Here is a 16,787-nt window from a genome sequence, read left to right as displayed (position 1 = left end):
GGGTTTGGGAGCTGGTTGTAAGAGGCTTAAAAGCTGTTATTGTTGAATACATGAACACACACACACACACACACACACACACGCTCTTTACGGAGATAATTCTCAGTCACCACAAGTTGTTAAGTGCAGGGCTTTGTTCAGGATGCAGGGTCTCTTTCATTAGGCTGCAGCACTAAAGCTCTCATCTTGTCACATTTGGATTCACACAGGAAGTGAAAATCAGACCTTTTTAACTCCTCATTTCCACCCGTAGAGGAAAAACAGAAGGTTTTTACTTTCACAAGGGGACGAAATATGCGTAACAAAGTGATAAAAACGTACCATTTGTCTAATTAAGTTTGCGATTTCTGTGTCGCAGGGAGCCACTAACGACGGACTGGCAGCCGCAGGGTCCTTTTGGTGCTAAAAGTTCTGGGGCAACTCCTGAACAGAGGGCAGGACCACCCTAACAAACTTCCTCTCCAGTGTCCCTCAGAAGAAAAGGACACTCACAAGGGAGCAAGATGACTTCCTGTCGCCAGAACGGCCGTCAGAGCAAATTTACATCCCCTCCACCCACCCACCACCCACCCCCATTATCTCACCTTAAAGATATAACCCCCAAATAAATGTTTTGTAAATTTGTTTTATACCTCATTTTTAGTTTTTTTTCTACTGTATTTTTGTACGTGAGTTTTTTTTTTTGTTTTGTTTTGTTTTCTATCAATCGATTAAAGCTACCGAACAATGAAATCAGATTTTTAAAATGTATGTGAGTGTAGGTTTTTCTGTTCTTTAAAGCCAAAGAAGAATGACACGAAGAGCTTTAAGACGTTGAAACGTTCGAGCCAAAGTCCTGTTGTGAAACTGAGCATCAGCTTTTCGGTCAGCTGGCCACAGCGGCTTTTAAATTCTGTGTCACCAGTCTAATTATATAGCGTACAGAATGGTGTCTGAACAGAAATAAATACAGCTTGACTTTTTGGGAAATACACTTATTCACTCTCCTGCTGAGAGCTACATGAGAAGATTGATACCACTCTCATATGAAAAGTCTGACACAATCAATACTGAAGACATTCACGTCTGTTCACTGATCATTGTTTACTGGATTAGAAATAGAATCTACAGAACATACTCAGAAACCTGTTGTTGTTCTTACACACTCTATGAAATCTAAGTGGAATATCACTGCCATTGTTGCATGTCTGAAAGTTTTTGTAATCAGGTTACTGTAATCAGATTATGTGTGATAATCTGTCTCCCTCAGCCCTGTGAGCCACAGTCAGACCACAGCAACTACAGTCCTGCTACATTTCTCTGCACTACTAATCTGGATTTCACACAATGGAAATGACGTTATTCTTTTTTTTTTTTTTTTTTGCCAAATACTTTCACTACTACTACTTTTCAAATCTTTATCTTTTTATAAGATGTGATATTTATAACAATAAAAATGTGATTTGGTACTTGACAGATTGTTTTGGAGGTTATTGCTCAACAGGAAAATGACATCCAGACATCCACAATAGAGGAAGTACAAGAGCCAAACTCAGTTCAACTGCATTTATGTATTTCCTAATACAGCATCAATTCATATTCCATTTCAAACTAATCTTTTCTTTCAGCTGAAAAACAAAAAGGTACAAATATAACTGTCAGTTTCAATATTTCAGGAGCTTCTTTGTGATTTCTATTGAGGGAGATGATGGCAACCAGGAGTTTATCAGAAGGTTCAACCTCAGACTCTGAAAAAATGAATGATTTAACATGTGATTGAAAATTAGTACCTCAATACAAACTGTTCAGCAACTATTGTAACATGGCTAGAAACATAATAGTGTACATTTGATAAGGTTGGTATCAACTTAACCTAAGCTTCTGTACAAAAATTTTAAAAAGCTACTGAAAACCTGGCATTCACTCATATTTGCGTCAAATTCCCAACTTGAGCACAGTCTGATCTCATGCAACAACAGAAAAACAAACTCATTTCTGTCCCGACTCGAACTTAAACAGGCGTCTTCTCCAAAATCAAATTAAAACTCCCGCGGTTCAGTCCATCCCTTCCTCCGGCACTCCTCTTCGTCCTCGCTCTCATCTGCCGACCTTGCCCAGCCTGTGGTCGGTCTTGGGGTCGGCTATGATGGCCTGAACGGCTACGATGGCCTCGTTGATCTTAGTCTGGAGCTCCCTCAGCTCCTCGATGTGCAGCAGACGGAGGATCTGGGCCGCTTCGTTCAGAGTTGCATCTGAGGGGAGAGGACAGAGTGAACATTTATTTTACTTTGCCATAGATGATTAACTTTTATTGGATACATGTGTGTTGCTCCGCGCCGCAGCTCGCTAGGAGATTTCCGATCACAGGGCTGCCCGGCTGAGTGTACGTCCTTGCACCGATACATCAACGTGTGTCAAAAAATCCAAACAAACCCTGCTGCATCAGTTTGCCTTTTCTTTACTTTCTACAGCGTGATGTCAGAAAAAAAAGCAGCACTCACCTCCAGTATCGAAACCCAAGATGTGTTTGTCTAAAGCTACTGGAACACCCTGGAACAAAGAAGAAAATATTTACAACTGAGAAAGAATCCCAAACTTTCCCTAATTTGAATCACTTAACTGCAGTTTTACCAGAAGATTCCTAATACATAACATGTGCACATGTGTATCTTCAGCTTACCTCTCTGTTCTGGCTGGCTTTAGTGATGGCTTCTGGAGAAAGTCTGTCTTGGATGAGAATACGAATAGCCTGGCAGGAACAGACCAACAGATTAACAATTTTCTTCTTAAATAAGTAAACTTCACATAATATAAAGTATATAAACAGTCTGAGTCGTGAAGCTGAGGCACACAATTTACAGAAATGTAAAATCAAAGTGAAAACATCTTGATACCCACATACAGTATGAACACACTCTCACCTTGAGCATAACCAGGTAGTCGTCGTGCCGTTGTATCTTGAGGATGTTAGACAGAGCCATCACTCCTGCTTTGAAATCTGGCGAGTTACCTGAAAAAACACACATCGTGTTATAATTGCCTCCTTCGTCTGAAATGAAGAGATCAAAAAAGAAGGGAGAGAAGAAAGAATGTGAGGAAGCAAAGTGCAAGGACGAGCAAGAGGAGCGGGGTGGTGTTTCTACTCACTGTCAAGGTTGACGAGAGGATCCACTGCTTTGTCGCTGTTGCCGGAGGCTGCCAGCGGCTGACAGTTCTTATACTTATCCACTGAGGAGAGACAGATTTTTGGTCAGAAATGACAGTTTTGGCTCTACAGGCAAAGTTTCTGTTAAAACTCTGAAAACAAACTGTAGGACTGGTGAGCTGACATCACCAGAACACGTTATAGCTTTTATAACGTCTCCATCTACTGGTCATCATCAGTATTTCAAGAGACGTTATTATTACTAGTTTGGAGTCCTGACAAAATACTCTGATATCAAAGCTGCAATTTTCACAACAGATGCACGTGTGCTGACATCATACCATTGTCTCCGTATTCATATCGTACAGCCAGGCCCAGTAACCAGTCTACAGCCTCCTGCTTCTCCTGAACTCCAAACGGACAGTTCACATCCTGCAGGTACTGCACACAGGAAAAGGGAAGTTCAAACACAACTCATGCACGTGCAGACATTTCCACAACAATAGTACAGATGTCTGGTAGCAGCAGATACGAGATTTCTATTTATAAATACCATTCAGGTCAGCTTTAAGGTGGTTTGCTAACATTTCACTGACTGACATTGAACGTGGCAGTGTGCTGGTGTCACCTTCTGGTAGGCTTTGGGCCAGTCTGAGCTGGGGATGTTCCTCAGGTTGCCTCTGTCCTCTATCTTATAGTGTCGAATCTTCTGGTCTTCCAGCCACACAATGCAGTTCCTAAACTGTGTCTCATCTGAGCAGAGAGGAGACAGATACACATGAGTAGATTACTGGACAAATATTATCTCAGCAGCTAAATGCAATGATTTGACATCATATAACACAAACATCTACACAAATAAATACAAATGATCTCTGTCATTCAGCTACTTATGGCAGGATGCAAGTTGTTTGCATTTGAGTCTGTGTGAAGCATTTTAATTCACTGCTTTGACTGTCTTAAACTGACATTTACAGCTCAGAAATTAGCCTGAATTCTGACTGGATATATGCAAATAAAATGCCATTTTTCATATTTTGATGTACTTGCTTGCTAAATTGCATCTTTTCAATTTTAGTTGACATATGTTGGAATTTAATTGTAAACACAAGGAGCAAAACTGAGCGTTTACTTCAAATTAGCAATGCCGAAAAAAAGTGTGGTGTGCTAAGAGGTTGTAAGTGATTTTGTGTAGTCTTTTAACAAACAGACACGTTTGTCAGCAATAAAAACACCACGAAACTACTATATTTAAGTGGACTTTGGCGCTGCGTAGTCTCCTTCCACGTTAGCCGGCTCCACGTTTAACTCCACTCACCAACTCAAGAGCTCCTTAACGAGTTTCTTCTTACCTGTGCAGTCAAATCCGTTGGGATTATGATAATCTAGAGCTGTCAACTTCCTCCGAAACATTTCAACGTGTGTTTTGGTGTGCAAACGACAGCTTTCTTGAGCTAACAAGTAAGCTAGTTTAGCTGGTTTCTTCTGCTAGCTCAGCTGTCAGTGTGTGGCACTGCGCATGTGCGGGACAGGCTTCAACTTCCTGTTCCAACTATCAACATTAATTTCTCTTCACTGAGCACACAACAGTACTAATATAACCAGACAGCTTGTTTCTACCACTTCTATTTAATACATGCTGCTGTTTTCCGGCTTCAAAGGCCAGATTTTATCTGATGTAACATTCCTGCAGCTCTCATGGAAGTGTTGGAAATCAGCTGCTGTAACTGAAAGAGCTAATCTGATGATACTTAAAATTACTCAACAGGATTCCCAGAGTACTTTCAATTTACTGCATTACACATGTTTACGCAGACTTCATATTTTGACTGAAAAGAATATTTAATGTAACTTGGGACTGCCTTGAGCCTGAAAAAAGGAGAGCTTCCCCCCCAGTATAAATGCTACTCCATGCACAGAAAAAAATGTGACAAATTAAGAATCAATTTCCACAACCATCTCACACAGTATGATACACAGGAAGAGGCGGAATCATTGGAAAAAATGACAACTTTATTACACTTCACGTTTTAGAAAATGAGGCAAAAACCATCAAAGAGGATGCATAAGAAAAAAAAAAAAAACTAACAACAAAACCAAACTTCAGTTCACATGTGTTGGTTTAAGTATGTATGTTGGTGTGTGTGTATGTTTAAAAGGGCCTCATGCGTGTGCTAAGGGGCGGGGCTCTGTTAGGTGGTGTGATAGCGATATCTAGATAGTCTCCAATCTGGAAGCGCTGAGACTGCAGCGTCATGGAGTCGTCGGCACCCTTCCTGCCGGATATAGTGCTGCCGATGTCTTTCAACCTGAAGGAGAAGAAAGGAACATGTTTAAATATGTGGTGCACACACATTCACCGGTCCATTCACCAGTCCTGTGGTACCAACCTGTACACTTTCCCCCGGGGGTCGGGGTAGACGATGGCAAAGCTGAAGTGGGTCCCCTTTTTCCTGGCCTCTGGATACACTTCCTTCACTAGGCTGGTAAGCTCCTTCAGAGTAGCATCCATCCTGAACACACACACACACACACACACACACACACACACACACACAGAATCAGAACCTACATTCACATCAAATATTACTTCTACAAGCACTTATAATATATATGTCTTTATACTAAAGACAACCAAGAAATAAAGTGAAATGTTGGTGATCTCACCATGTGTATATCTGCAGTTCACTAGAGGGAACGTTGCCACGGGCAAATTCATCTGCTCTGTGGTGTCGGCCACTGTTGGTGGTGAATACTCGCAGCAGAAGGGGGCAAGTCTGCAGCACAAATAAGCATGAAACACAAGAATATAGAGAAAAAATGAACAAGACCAAACAGCAACAAGTACAGATGTTGAACAGCATCTTATTGTTGCTTTAAAATCCAATCCTATTAACATCAGAATCATCTTTATTGGCCAAGTATGTTTACACATACAAGGAATTTGACTCTGGTTTAGTGGCTCTCAATGTACAAAATAACACAACAATCTTCAGAAACGTACACAAGGAATGACTGTATACAGGTGAAAGTGTTTCGGTGAACTGTGAACAGTATACAAAGAGTGCAAAGAAGTGAAGAGTGCACAGAGTGCTGAGATAAATATTACATGGTAAAAACAGTGACATGTTACTATATACTTATAGTTACTGTATATTTGAACAGGCTGTATATCTACTATATGTCTATATAATAGATATACAGCCTGTTCAAATCTACAGTAACGAGTGAAATGTATAGCACATAAATAAATATGTATAATTTGTAAGTACAGTGGTATTATAGTATTAGAAACGCACTAACATGAAAGCCTTTTTACAGGCAGACATACAAATAAATGAGATACATCCACACTGCATATTTTTAATGTTTTACTTGTTGACTTGCTATGGTATCAGGCTTGACAGTGGTGGAGTGTTGAGCATTGACTGCCATCTAGCGGCCAAACCGAATAATTACAATTTAATATTTTTTATTGCAAATATACTGCAAATATATTGCACTGAGCCCATACATAAAACAAATGTGCAAGTGCAATGTTAAAGAAATAATTTCATATATAAATAAGTAAAATGTAGATAAAAGATATAAGCTCATATAAAGCAGATGAAATTTAAGTAAAAGAAATAACCACATAAACACATAAGATGCAAATAACAGAGACTAGAGACTAGCAGCACTGGAAACTAAGTGCTGCTTTGAATTGTTTACACGCCGAATTTACACGGTTTAGTTTCATAAAAAGACAAACTTCAACCAGCTACATTCTGTGGCTTTACCCACTCATATACATGTAAACATTAAAATTGCACTTTTCCAACAGAGTTTGCTCATACAGCAGACTGTGGTAGGATTGTTAAGTCTAACTTTTGTTTTAAATTGAGTAACTACTTACATTTCATGGCAACAAATTACCAAATGCTCTGAGTAGCTTCTAGTACGATTATAACCTACCTCTTCATTCTGGCTTTAGATTTAGAATGATTTACAGACATTATTTACTTTATTTATTCACTTATTTTATTGCATTCATGTTGCAAAGCTTTATTTGATCTCTTACGTTATTATTAATATTATTATTATATATTTTTTTCTTTGTTTTGTTTTTTAATCTATTTTATCTAGCTTTTATTTAGTTTTCATTTCACTCAATTTTATTATTATTATAACTTTTAAATCTATTTGATTGCACTAATCTGTATGAAAGATGCTATACAAATAAAGTTTGACTGCTTGATGATTAGCTGGCTCGCTAGCACTAAGCTAACGTTACTTCACGTCGTTCCTTTGTTTCATGTTAACTGCAAATTACCAACAGCAGCTGCATAAAAACAACTGAAATCACTAAGACTGAGCTAACAGTGTTTCGAATAACATTTCTGGGTTTCTCCTAGAAACAGAAATCAGTCTGCAAGCTGTTAGCAAACCAAGTTAGCTTCGTGCTAACAGGTAAACAGAGTTAAACCAGGCTGTGAGGAAAACGTCCCGCTCTCTACCTTTTCTCGGTCAATGGGCTTCTCTGGCTCCTTCTTAATTTCTTCCTGTGTGATTCGCGACTCAAGAGCCATTGTTATTTTTTTAGTAATGTATGAAAGCACTTAGGTAGCAGCTTCCACCACCTTGCTTGGATATTTTATCGTAACAGGCTGCAGCACAAAGTGAGACAGTTTCCGTTTCCTTTTCTCTGACTTCGCGGCATTTATCGCCCCCTGCTGCTTCGGAGTGATCATGCATCTATTTTCCACATAGAGAGCAACTCATTTACTAATGAAATGTATTTATCATTTGATACATTGATTTATTTGCTTTCCCGTACTAATCAATATAACCCACCTAACTATGATGGAAATTTCCTTTTTAATTTAACTAACTGTTTCAATGGACTACCTCATTGAATGTCTCTTGCAATCTCCTCATAAGTTTTATTTATTCCTCTTGTGCAGAAGCCCTCATCATCTGCAAAAAAAGTTTAGCACTAAGGAAAATTCACCATTTAACAACTGTAAAGGACAAATCCCACTGCTCTGTTGCATCTGTTCTCCGTCACATACTGATTTGAGAGCTATCATCATGTCACGACTTGTTTTGTTCGTACAAACAGAAAATATTTGAAAAATTACAATGTTTTCAAATATTAAAAACAACTCTGCGATCATCAGTTCCTCAAAGCAGGAACTGCCACACAAATAATGTGTGCCATAATGAGCCATAAATCTGCTGTTAGGCAAATTCCTCAAAATCCTCATGACTGTGCAAAACCTGTCTGTCTTCTTTTTTATTGTTTCTGCATGAATGTACAAGAGCAAAACTGATTATGTTTTGGAAATATCAAATCAAGTCTCAATCCCTTTAAAGAGTCAAATGATTAAAATGAAAAACAGTGGAACATTAAAATATTTTGCTTTACATTTTCATTTCATTTCCTGAAAAAACAAATATCTGGTTCATTTTTAGTAATTTATTTTAATATCATAACCTTTTGAATGTTCTGCCCTTTTAAAACTATGTAGCTATAGATGTTGGTGGTCCTGATTTTACATCTGGAATGAGATGAAACATCCCAGCAAAATCTGCAAACTCCAGAAATCACCAAAACGTCCTGCAGTGCTCGTACAGACTTGAGTGGCTGATCCAGGATCAGTCAGCCAAGTCCACCTACAGAACCGCGACGTGCTATTCAGTCACATGCTGCTCTCCCCCTCACTCATTACAGTCTGTGTGTTTGTGTGTGAGTCTGTGTGTGTGTGTGTGTGACCAACATGTGTACCATATATATGTGAGCGTCGTACAGTGTGTGTTGAATGTCTGCAGTGTGTGTTTTGTGTGTGTGTACCCTGACACTGGCCCCCTCTGTTCTCCCGCTGGCTGGCTGATCAGGAGCTACTCTAACAATCAGCTCTATTTTACCTCTCTCTCTCTCTCTCTTTCTCCCTACTCATTCATTTTGTGTGACCCCCCCCCCCCCCTCCTCTCTCTGTTCACCCCACCACCACCTCTCATCAGAATGGATGGCATAGACCAGCTTGAAACAATCTGCCAGCCCCGTCCTGGCCGAAAGATCAAACAGTGGTTCTTTGAGTCGGGTCCTGACACTGATATCCATTCATTGATATGCATCAGGAATAAGTGTCGCTGTTATTCCCCTAATGACTCCATTAGAATCACTGACGCCCTCTCTGTCTCAAGTCAACCCAGGACGTTTTCTCGCCCTTTGCAATCATCACTGCTCATTTTCTAGGGTCGTGTTACATGTAGTGATGCAGAGGAGAATCTAAATTTAAAGGACGGGTTTACAATTTGTCAAGTCTGTCTTAAAATAACAGTCAGGTGACAAAATGAACATTGAAACAGCTTTTTCTTGCTGTAATCATTCCTCCTGACCATTATAACGTCTCCAAATGTGCTTACAGGACCACAGTCCTCATTTTGAGCTAAAATGTATTTGAAAGTTTATCTGAATCATAAATGAAGCTTCAGCAGTCTGAGTTCATCAAGTTAAGTGGATATCTTCCACACTTACAGTCTTTTTAGTAAAAAATTCACTCTTTGTGTCTCAACGGACAGTGTTTCCCTGTTGAGCTGCAGTGGAAGGGTCGTAAAAACAAGAAGGATGTTGACAGATATTGACTTGATTTGACTCATTTGGACGGCTGAAGTCTCATATTATCTTCAAATAAACTTTTAAATACATTTCCCTATCACTTACATTGTAAGTGAGGGGATCTCTTAATTAAGGAGGAATGATTACAGGAAGGAAAACACGTGTCAGTGTTCATTTGGGCTCCTGACTGTTGTTTTAGGACAGACTTGAAAAACTGAACCTGTCCTTACCAGCAGCCCGTGCTTCATTACTCATGAAAACAAATAGACATGTGTAATGAAATCATAATTCCTACACAAGAGTCAGAATACTTTTTCACTCATATACTACTGGTGCACAGTTTGTCTACAAATATCAATGTTGTATCTCAAACAGAATATGCAGAATAGTGCATTTTGCAGTTTATTCAAAGGTTTTCACTTCACTTTTGTGAGAATCCACAGTGTAAACTGAGGAAGTTGGTTTTACTCCCACACTTCAGCAAACAGTGGGAAAAGCTCACAGTCACAGTCATTAACAGGACACAGAGCAGCACTGTCCTGCAGGCCCACTGCTGCCAAGTGATGTTTTGCTTCTGAAAAGTCACTTTGACTCTCTACCTGTGTCCTGTTACACTCACACACACAAACACACACACACATTTACACCACAATGCAACTTTGTTCTATCAAACCTCTGAGTTTGAGACTGCACAGGCCCTCTGTTAGTGCAATCACCCTGGACACCAATTTTACATCAACATTAAAGTTAATGTGATCATTTGTGTTTGTTGGAGTTTGAGCCTAACATCTCAGCCTCTACTGCTGTGATTCTGACCTTTCTTTTTTTTATCTGCCTCTTGTGAGGTGAGTCCCCTGAGAAGTGCAATACTGCAGTGCCTATAAAGAGTATTCACTCCCCTTGGAAGTTTTCATATTTTACTGTTTCACAACATTAAATCAAAGTAGATTTAATGTGTTTTTTTGACACTGATCAACAAAAAAACAGCATTTATTTAGCTTGGAGTGTTGCTTTGACTTCATGCCACAGGTTTTGCCACGATAACTGGACCTTCCATATACAGATGTATTTACAGTCCAGTTAACTGACACTTCTTGACTGCACACAGGTGATCTCTGTTTAACTAATTACGTGACTTCTAAAACTAATCGGTTGCACCTGTGATGACTTAGGTGTGTCATGTTAAAGGGGGTAATTCACGTCTGTATGTCATTTAGATTGCAGAAATGTGTTTGATTTCTCTGTTGATCACTTCCAAAAAAAGCCACATGAAATCTACTTCGATTCAATACAACATGAGAATTTCCAAAGGGGGTAAATTCTTTTTATAGGACAGGAGTCATTTTTAATTAGACCGTACAGTTTATGACTGACAGTTCTCTCCTTTACGCACCTAACTGGATGAAGAATTAGTTTCTGAATATATAAATATATAGGAATATATTTTACTACTTTCATCATTAGCAGAGGCTCTTGTGAAAGTAATCCCAGCAGTATTTTGTAAATCCTTACAATTAAATCAATATCTCTGAATGGTTTTTCTCTTTTCTACATTTCCTCTTTAATATTTCTCTTTTTTTGTGAAATTATTCTTTAATTTCAACTTTTTGGCACAGTACAAACAACAGAAGCAAAATAAAATAATAATAAAACCTCCATCTTTGGCTTTGTGTGACATCATGATCCTATATGCACACCTGCACCATCTTGGCCCATTATCAAGGTACTCATCACAGTACTCATCACAGATTCTATTATCAAAGTATCATCTCAGTTTCTATGTCTGTACTTTTTGTGTAGCTTCTTCCTCTCTGAGGTTTTACTTTGAAACTCGTCACAGGAAGTCATCATATTTCATTCTGGCTGACTTGACAGCAGAGGCGCATCTTTTATTTGATGCAAAGGAAGCAGGAGCTGCAGGTTTGTGTTTTGATCCTTATATTAGTTTCAGATTCCATTTCATCTTGTTTCATCTAGTTTTGCCAGTAATGATGTGATAGTGAGCTGTGTGTTTGTTTTCAAGCTGGAGAGGACCATGTGGAATATTTTCCTACAAACAACCTGACTCAAGGTGAGAAAAATACCTTTTTAATAAAGAAATGTCATCACATAAAGTCTGACATCACTTTTATAAGAAGTAATTTTAGAAAATATAAAATTTGAATCATCTGTTTTATGTTTTCCACTTTTTGTGAAACATTTTACAACTAAAGAAGTGATCTTATCAGCACAGTACACATCATTCAAATAATCATTGAATCAATAAATCAATCAATCGATCTGGTGAGCGGTGAGGCTCGGTGAGGACTGTAGTAGTGTGGGTTTGTACAGTGTGTTCAGTGTGGTTTTAGGTGAGTGGGCTCGGTTCAGTACAGTCCACAGTGGGCAGAGAGGTTCATCAGTTCACATGAATGCTGGCACTGGGCCTTCTCTCCTCCTCCTCCTCTCAGTTTCATTCCTTTTCATCCTCTTTCTCTTTCAAACTTCGCTTTTGTTTCATTGCCTGTCTCTGCTTTCATCTTTTGCCACTGCCGTGGTTCTTACTCTCCATCTGTGTCGCTGTCAATGTGTGGCTCAAAGGAAGCAGCCAAACCTGACGCTGAATCTAGAGGCTTGAACTGTCAAAAAGTCACTTCAGTGACTTTAATATTGTTATTCCCATTCTCATGTCTGTGTCTGTTTCTCCAGGATGTCTTGGCCTGCTCTGTACACTCAGTTGGTGGGGGCGAACCGTCACTCCACCAGCCTGGGTAAAATCTGGCTCTCGGTGCTGTTTATTTTCCGGGTCATGGTGCTGGTTGTTGCTGCTGAGAGCGTCTGGGGCGACGAGCAGTCTGACTTCACCTGTAACACACTACAGGTAAGGCAGCTAGTCGGTGAACTCATTTATGAAAATATGGTAATCATGTCTTGTCTCCTTGTTGCGTGGTATGTAGGATGGTATGACATCATGATGACATTTACCTGTATGTGAATACAACAACTCAGTACATGATATTAACTTCAGGCTCAGATTCTTTCTATATAGTAATGAATAGATTTTGGAGGATCATGCTGCATATATTCCAATATTAATTACAATTCTGAAATGTACTGTCACTACTTAATGGTTTTTGACAGCTCTGATAAATTAAAGTCTTATATGGCAGTAATATTTGCTAATAAAAGCATTAAAGTGCAACTGTGTAACTTTTGAATTAGGGATGTGCAGAGAGCCCAGTATTTTATTTTATTTTTATTTGTATTTGAATAAAAGTGGAAAGAGGCTTGAAAATCCTGTTTTTGTTATGCTTTTAATTTTAGAAAAATGAAAGTGTCACAATAAGTGTTTATGAATAATCTACCTTAAGAAGGAAGTCCCCAAACCAGGTCTCAAACTGGAGTCTCCCAGATCATAGATGACTGCGCTGACTACTGAGCTAAAACTTTACTCGTTGCCTCAATCCAGACTGACCTCTACCTATTTATACACCCATAACACAGAGACAGCACACCGTTTTTTCTTCCTGAAAACAAATAATTTTTGAAATATTTGTATGAAACAAATATTTGTAAAAAACCCACTTGTATTCGGGCACACCCCTATTACCCATTTCAGTACACTCAGCAGTTTTGCCTCTACAGCCTTACTAGATATTGCTCTGTAACCGACAATACTGACTCACCTTTATGACTTGTGCTACTGTTACACTTCATTTTAGCTCATTCAGATCACCTAATGACGGCATCTTTAAAGCAACTGACTTAAAGGATGTGATTTTTCTTATTGTCAACAAATCTCATGTTTGGCTGCTAACAAGTATTGTGTGTGTATCCAAAGCCTGATATATTTTTGTCATCCAAAAACACGTCAATGAGCCACACCGCCACGCTGGGTAACATGTTCACGTTAGTTTGTTTAGAAACAGCTCCAAAGACGAATAACAGCGATCAGGTTTTTCAGTCTCACTCTCTTCCTTTCAGCCTGGCTGTGAGAACGTCTGCTATGATCAATTCTTTCCTGTCTCTCACATCCGTCTCTGGTGTCTCCAACTTGTCTTTGTCTCCACACCGACGCTCCTGGTTGCCATGTATGTGGCCTATCGGAACCATAGCGATAAGAAGAGGGTCTTGCAGGTGTGTGTGCTGTTCATTTTCATATATTGTTTGTATGTATGTATGTTTCATATTCATATGTTTCATATAATGTTGTCACGTCATATCACTTCACTTCTTTTCTGGTATGTATGGAAGGTCATTTGAGCAAATAACCTCTCAGAAATGTCATGTTTGGCCTTCCATATATTTGGTCTTGCTTTATCTTGTCATGTCATATTCTGTCATGTCTTGTCATGTGTTGTCTTGTTTAATCATGTCATGCCTCTGTGATCCTGTGTTTCTTTTCTGGTCCTGTTTTGTGTGTTTATGTGATTCTGTGTGACAGGCGTCTGGTAGAGCTGGTTTCCTCAGCAACAAGGGCCAGGAGGGAGAGCTGGAGACTCTGAAGAGACGGAGACTCCCGATCGCTGGCGCTCTCTGGTGGACATATGCATGCAGTCTGGTGTTCAGGCTGCTGTTTGAGGGAGGCTTCATGTAAGATCTGTGATTCTGATTTCCTGTGAATCTACCATATTGCTGGTTTGGTATAATCATACCATCTGCATACAGTATGTGTGGTTGTCTCTCCAGGTATGCCTTGTACGTGGTGTACGATGGTTTCCAGATGCCACGGCTGGTGCAGTGTGACCAGTGGCCGTGTCCTAACCTGGTGGACTGTTTCATCTCACGCCCAACCGAGAAAACCATCTTCACCATTTTCATGGCCACCGCCTCTTCTATCTGTATGGTCCTGAACATCGCTGAGCTTGCCTATCTTGTTTCCAAGGCTATTACCAGGTAGAGGTATTAATCAGTCAGGCGATTAATTAAGAAAGTATTCAGTCAATTATTATTTCAGCAATGTTACAAAATGACTGTCATATCTTCATCTGTGTTATCATCTCCTTTTCTCAGGAGTATCTGTGGCCAGAGGGAGAGGAAATCCAGCAGAGAGAGGATGCAGAATAAGACAAACTAGAAGATGCTTGTCTCAACCTGAGGAAGCAGCGACAACATGGATATATGAAGAAGATATTCCAAAGACTTAAAACAAGCTAAATCTGCAGGATCACAAGTGGAGAACACATGAATGACCCCAAAACTATGTAAATATAATTAAAAAGTGGACGTTTTCTATGATACCCAAATTGTTGATGTGTAACATTGAAGGGGTGGAGAGGATGGAATCAGTATCAACAACTCAAAACTGTATTTTTACATGACATTGTTTCAGATTGTATGTCAATTATGACTTCTTTTTTTTTAACTTGTGTTGATAGTGCAGTTGTGTAATATGATATCTAGTTAGACAATGTATTCTAATGTAAAAAACTAAAAAAGACACATAGTCTATTTATAATAATGCTATGATTTAGAGCCATCATGCCATCTACTGGCATGAAGAAAACATGAAACATAAAAAATGTGAGGACTCACTAGCAGCTACACACACACACACACACACACACACACACACACACACACACACATACAAACAAAAGTTGTTCATATTTTTTTATTTTTCATATATTCATTAAATAACAGTTGAATAAAATGTTCTCACAATTTCTCACTTTACTTACACAAATAAATGTTCATTTTATCTTAATTCTGTGACAGTCTGATTGTTTCATTTAAAAATGTGTAATACTAATAATGCTCTTGTCTGGGAAAATGAAACAGGAATTGTCACTCATAACTTTGTGGCACAATTACAGACACATGCACCACACAGAAAAGCCTCCTAACAGAACCATACCATGCATTAAACCACATGTATTCACAGTGTCTATTTAGAGAATATTTGTCTTTAGCTATTTATTTGAAAATCAACCTAATCTGTAAGAATTCCCACAGATGGAGTTTTTTTTTTTTGATAAACTACAAGCTCCTGCATGTAGAATATTTACCTCAACAGAATCTTTACATCAGCATATCATCATTTTGTTTACACAGTAAAACAACCAACATTAGAATATCATACTGTGTGGACATACTTGAGTTATTTGATTACTTAAAACACAGATCCACAGTTTATGCTCTGTCCAAAAGTTTATATTTTAGGAGATATTAATCTATTTTTCTGCAATTATGAAAGGACGGGATCCAGATGGGAATAACGACTGGACAGCAAATTATCCTCAGAAGCTGGAAGACACCTGGAGCGCCTCCTTTTCAGGACTGGGTGATAGAGTAAGAAAAAGTTACTGAATATAAAAGAAAGTCATATAAGATGTGCAGTCAAATATCATAAATACGTAAGTGAATGAACGAGGTGGAAGCATTGATGACATTATGTCCATGTGGAGGCTTTTCTCCTTTCTCTGAATAGTCCAGATTTCTTTTACTCTTTATTTCTAAAAAATACTTTTTTTTTTGGTTAAACCCTCATGTTTCTGTGTTGAGTGGGAAATTGGGAAAGTTGTGTTTTTACAATACTGATGTTATTTTTCAATTTTAAGACTTTTAAACTATTTGACAAAAAGTTTGTTTCAGTTTTTTGGGTTAGGGTTAAATACATCTGTTGACCTTATAAGGACTACACATGCATTTTCATTTACAACAGATGTATCGAGTGATATACTGTATTGACCTCTGCTGGTGACCATCAGTGACTACAAGAACGCTGACAGGTCCATGAGTCTTCCCTCCCTTCCTCTGAAGGACAGTTACTGAGACAAAACTAAGTTACAACAGAAATGTTGGTGAAGAGGTGAAGTCATTCTTTTACAAGCAACCATGCTGTTAAATCACTGTACTGTACTGGGCTGAAAAATAAAAAGTGCATTTAAATAGTTTTTTTCTAACTCTGGAGGCTGCTTGTTTAGAAATATACTTTCGCCTGAAGTACTCACTTTTATGCAATACTGATTTTCTTATTTATTTGTCATTTGTATTTCATTGAAATACATGTTTTTGCTCACTTTACCACATATTGACATTGTTTTTTTATCTGAAACAGCCAACACAATGTGTAGCCTGGTT

The 16,787-nt window shown here is 38.7% G+C and overlaps 4 protein-coding genes across 8 annotated transcripts in view; 2 read left to right on the top strand and 2 right to left on the bottom strand.

Moving 5' to 3' along the window:
* Nucleotides 1–1,453, top strand: part of nid2a (nidogen 2a (osteonidogen)) — a 43,088-nt gene extending 41,635 nt beyond the window's left edge. For all 4 annotated transcript variants that reach the window (XM_067583372.1, XM_067583374.1, XM_067583373.1 and 1 more), the window contains one exon: nucleotides 359–1,453. In XM_067583372.1, the coding sequence (XP_067439473.1) occupies nucleotides 359–369 (11 nt within the window). In that variant the 3' untranslated portion in view covers nucleotides 370–1,453. The remainder of the gene's footprint in view (nucleotides 1–358) is intronic.
* A 78-nt stretch (nucleotides 1,454–1,531) lies between these two features.
* On the bottom strand, nucleotides 1,532–4,659 carry rtraf (RNA transcription, translation and transport factor). Its single transcript, XM_067583380.1, has 8 exons — nucleotides 4,477–4,659; nucleotides 3,753–3,877; nucleotides 3,466–3,565; nucleotides 3,127–3,207; nucleotides 2,901–2,989; nucleotides 2,660–2,728; nucleotides 2,481–2,529; nucleotides 1,532–2,231 (listed from the first exon to the last, which is right to left on the bottom strand). Exons 1-8 carry the CDS (start codon nucleotides 4,535–4,537, stop codon nucleotides 2,077–2,079), a joined length of 729 nt encoding a protein of 242 aa, XP_067439481.1. The 5' UTR covers nucleotides 4,538–4,659; the 3' UTR covers nucleotides 1,532–2,076.
* A 457-nt stretch (nucleotides 4,660–5,116) lies between these two features.
* On the bottom strand, nucleotides 5,117–7,798 carry sap18 (Sin3A-associated protein). Its single transcript, XM_067583381.1, has 4 exons — nucleotides 7,621–7,798; nucleotides 5,792–5,901; nucleotides 5,515–5,637; nucleotides 5,117–5,433 (listed from the first exon to the last, which is right to left on the bottom strand). Exons 1-4 carry the CDS (start codon nucleotides 7,690–7,692, stop codon nucleotides 5,277–5,279), a joined length of 462 nt encoding a protein of 153 aa, XP_067439482.1. The 5' UTR covers nucleotides 7,693–7,798; the 3' UTR covers nucleotides 5,117–5,276.
* Nucleotides 7,799–10,834: 3,036 nt separating this feature from the next.
* LOC137176915 (gap junction beta-2 protein-like) lies at nucleotides 10,835–15,405 on the top strand. Of its 2 annotated transcripts, XM_067582950.1 has the most exons (8): nucleotides 10,835–11,448; nucleotides 11,566–11,645; nucleotides 11,749–11,796; nucleotides 12,414–12,585; nucleotides 13,689–13,841; nucleotides 14,149–14,297; nucleotides 14,394–14,600; nucleotides 14,718–15,405. In XM_067582950.1, the coding sequence occupies exons 4-8, from the start codon at nucleotides 12,415–12,417 to the stop codon at nucleotides 14,779–14,781; spliced, it is 744 nt and encodes a 247-aa protein (XP_067439051.1). In that variant the 5' UTR covers nucleotides 10,835–11,448; nucleotides 11,566–11,645; nucleotides 11,749–11,796; nucleotide 12,414; the 3' UTR covers nucleotides 14,782–15,405. The 2 variants fall into 2 exon arrangements, with proteins under 2 accessions (XP_067439051.1, XP_067439052.1); XM_067582951.1 differs by lacking the exon at nucleotides 10,835–11,448 and having other exon boundaries at nucleotides 11,461–11,645.
* Nucleotides 15,406–16,787: the final 1,382 nt, after the last annotated feature.

The sequence above is a fragment of the Thunnus thynnus genome, chromosome 24 (genome assembly GCF_963924715.1).
Source record: "Thunnus thynnus chromosome 24, fThuThy2.1, whole genome shotgun sequence".
In the NCBI taxonomy this organism is placed as follows: domain Eukaryota; kingdom Metazoa; phylum Chordata; class Actinopteri; order Scombriformes; family Scombridae; genus Thunnus; species Thunnus thynnus.
The sequence above is the reverse complement of the archived record's forward strand: the minus strand, read 5'-3'. Positions and strand labels throughout refer to the sequence as shown.

Bases quoted from the DNA above. Each gene is read 5' to 3' on its own strand.
- rtraf (XM_067583380.1), bottom strand. From the start codon at position 4,537: ATGTTTCGGAGGAAGTTGACAGCTCTAGATTATCATAATCCCAACGGA. The intron at 3,566-3,752 runs GTGACACCAGCA...TCCTGTGTGCAG, and splicing joins GGCCCAAAGCCTACCAGAAG to TACCTGCAGGATGTGAACTG. The intron at 2,990-3,126 runs GTGAGTAGAAAC...GTGTTTTTTCAG, and splicing joins TCCTCTCGTCAACCTTGACA to GTAACTCGCCAGATTTCAAA.
- sap18 (XM_067583381.1), bottom strand. From the start codon at position 7,692: ATGGCTCTTGAGTCGCGAATCACACAGGAAGAAATTAAGAAGGAGCCA. The intron at 5,902-7,620 runs GTAGAGAGCGGG...TTTGTGCTGCAG, and splicing joins AGCCCATTGACCGAGAAAAG to ACTTGCCCCCTTCTGCTGCG. The intron at 5,638-5,791 runs GTGAGATCACCA...GTGTGTGTTCAG, and splicing joins GAACTGCAGATATACACATG to GATGGATGCTACTCTGAAGG.
- LOC137176915 (XM_067582950.1), top strand. From the start codon at position 12,415: ATGTCTTGGCCTGCTCTGTACACTCAGTTGGTGGGGGCGAACCGTCAC. The intron at 12,586-13,688 runs GTAAGGCAGCTA...TCTTCCTTTCAG, and splicing joins TCACCTGTAACACACTACAG to CCTGGCTGTGAGAACGTCTG. The intron at 13,842-14,148 runs GTGTGTGTGCTG...TCTGTGTGACAG, and splicing joins ATAAGAAGAGGGTCTTGCAG to GCGTCTGGTAGAGCTGGTTT.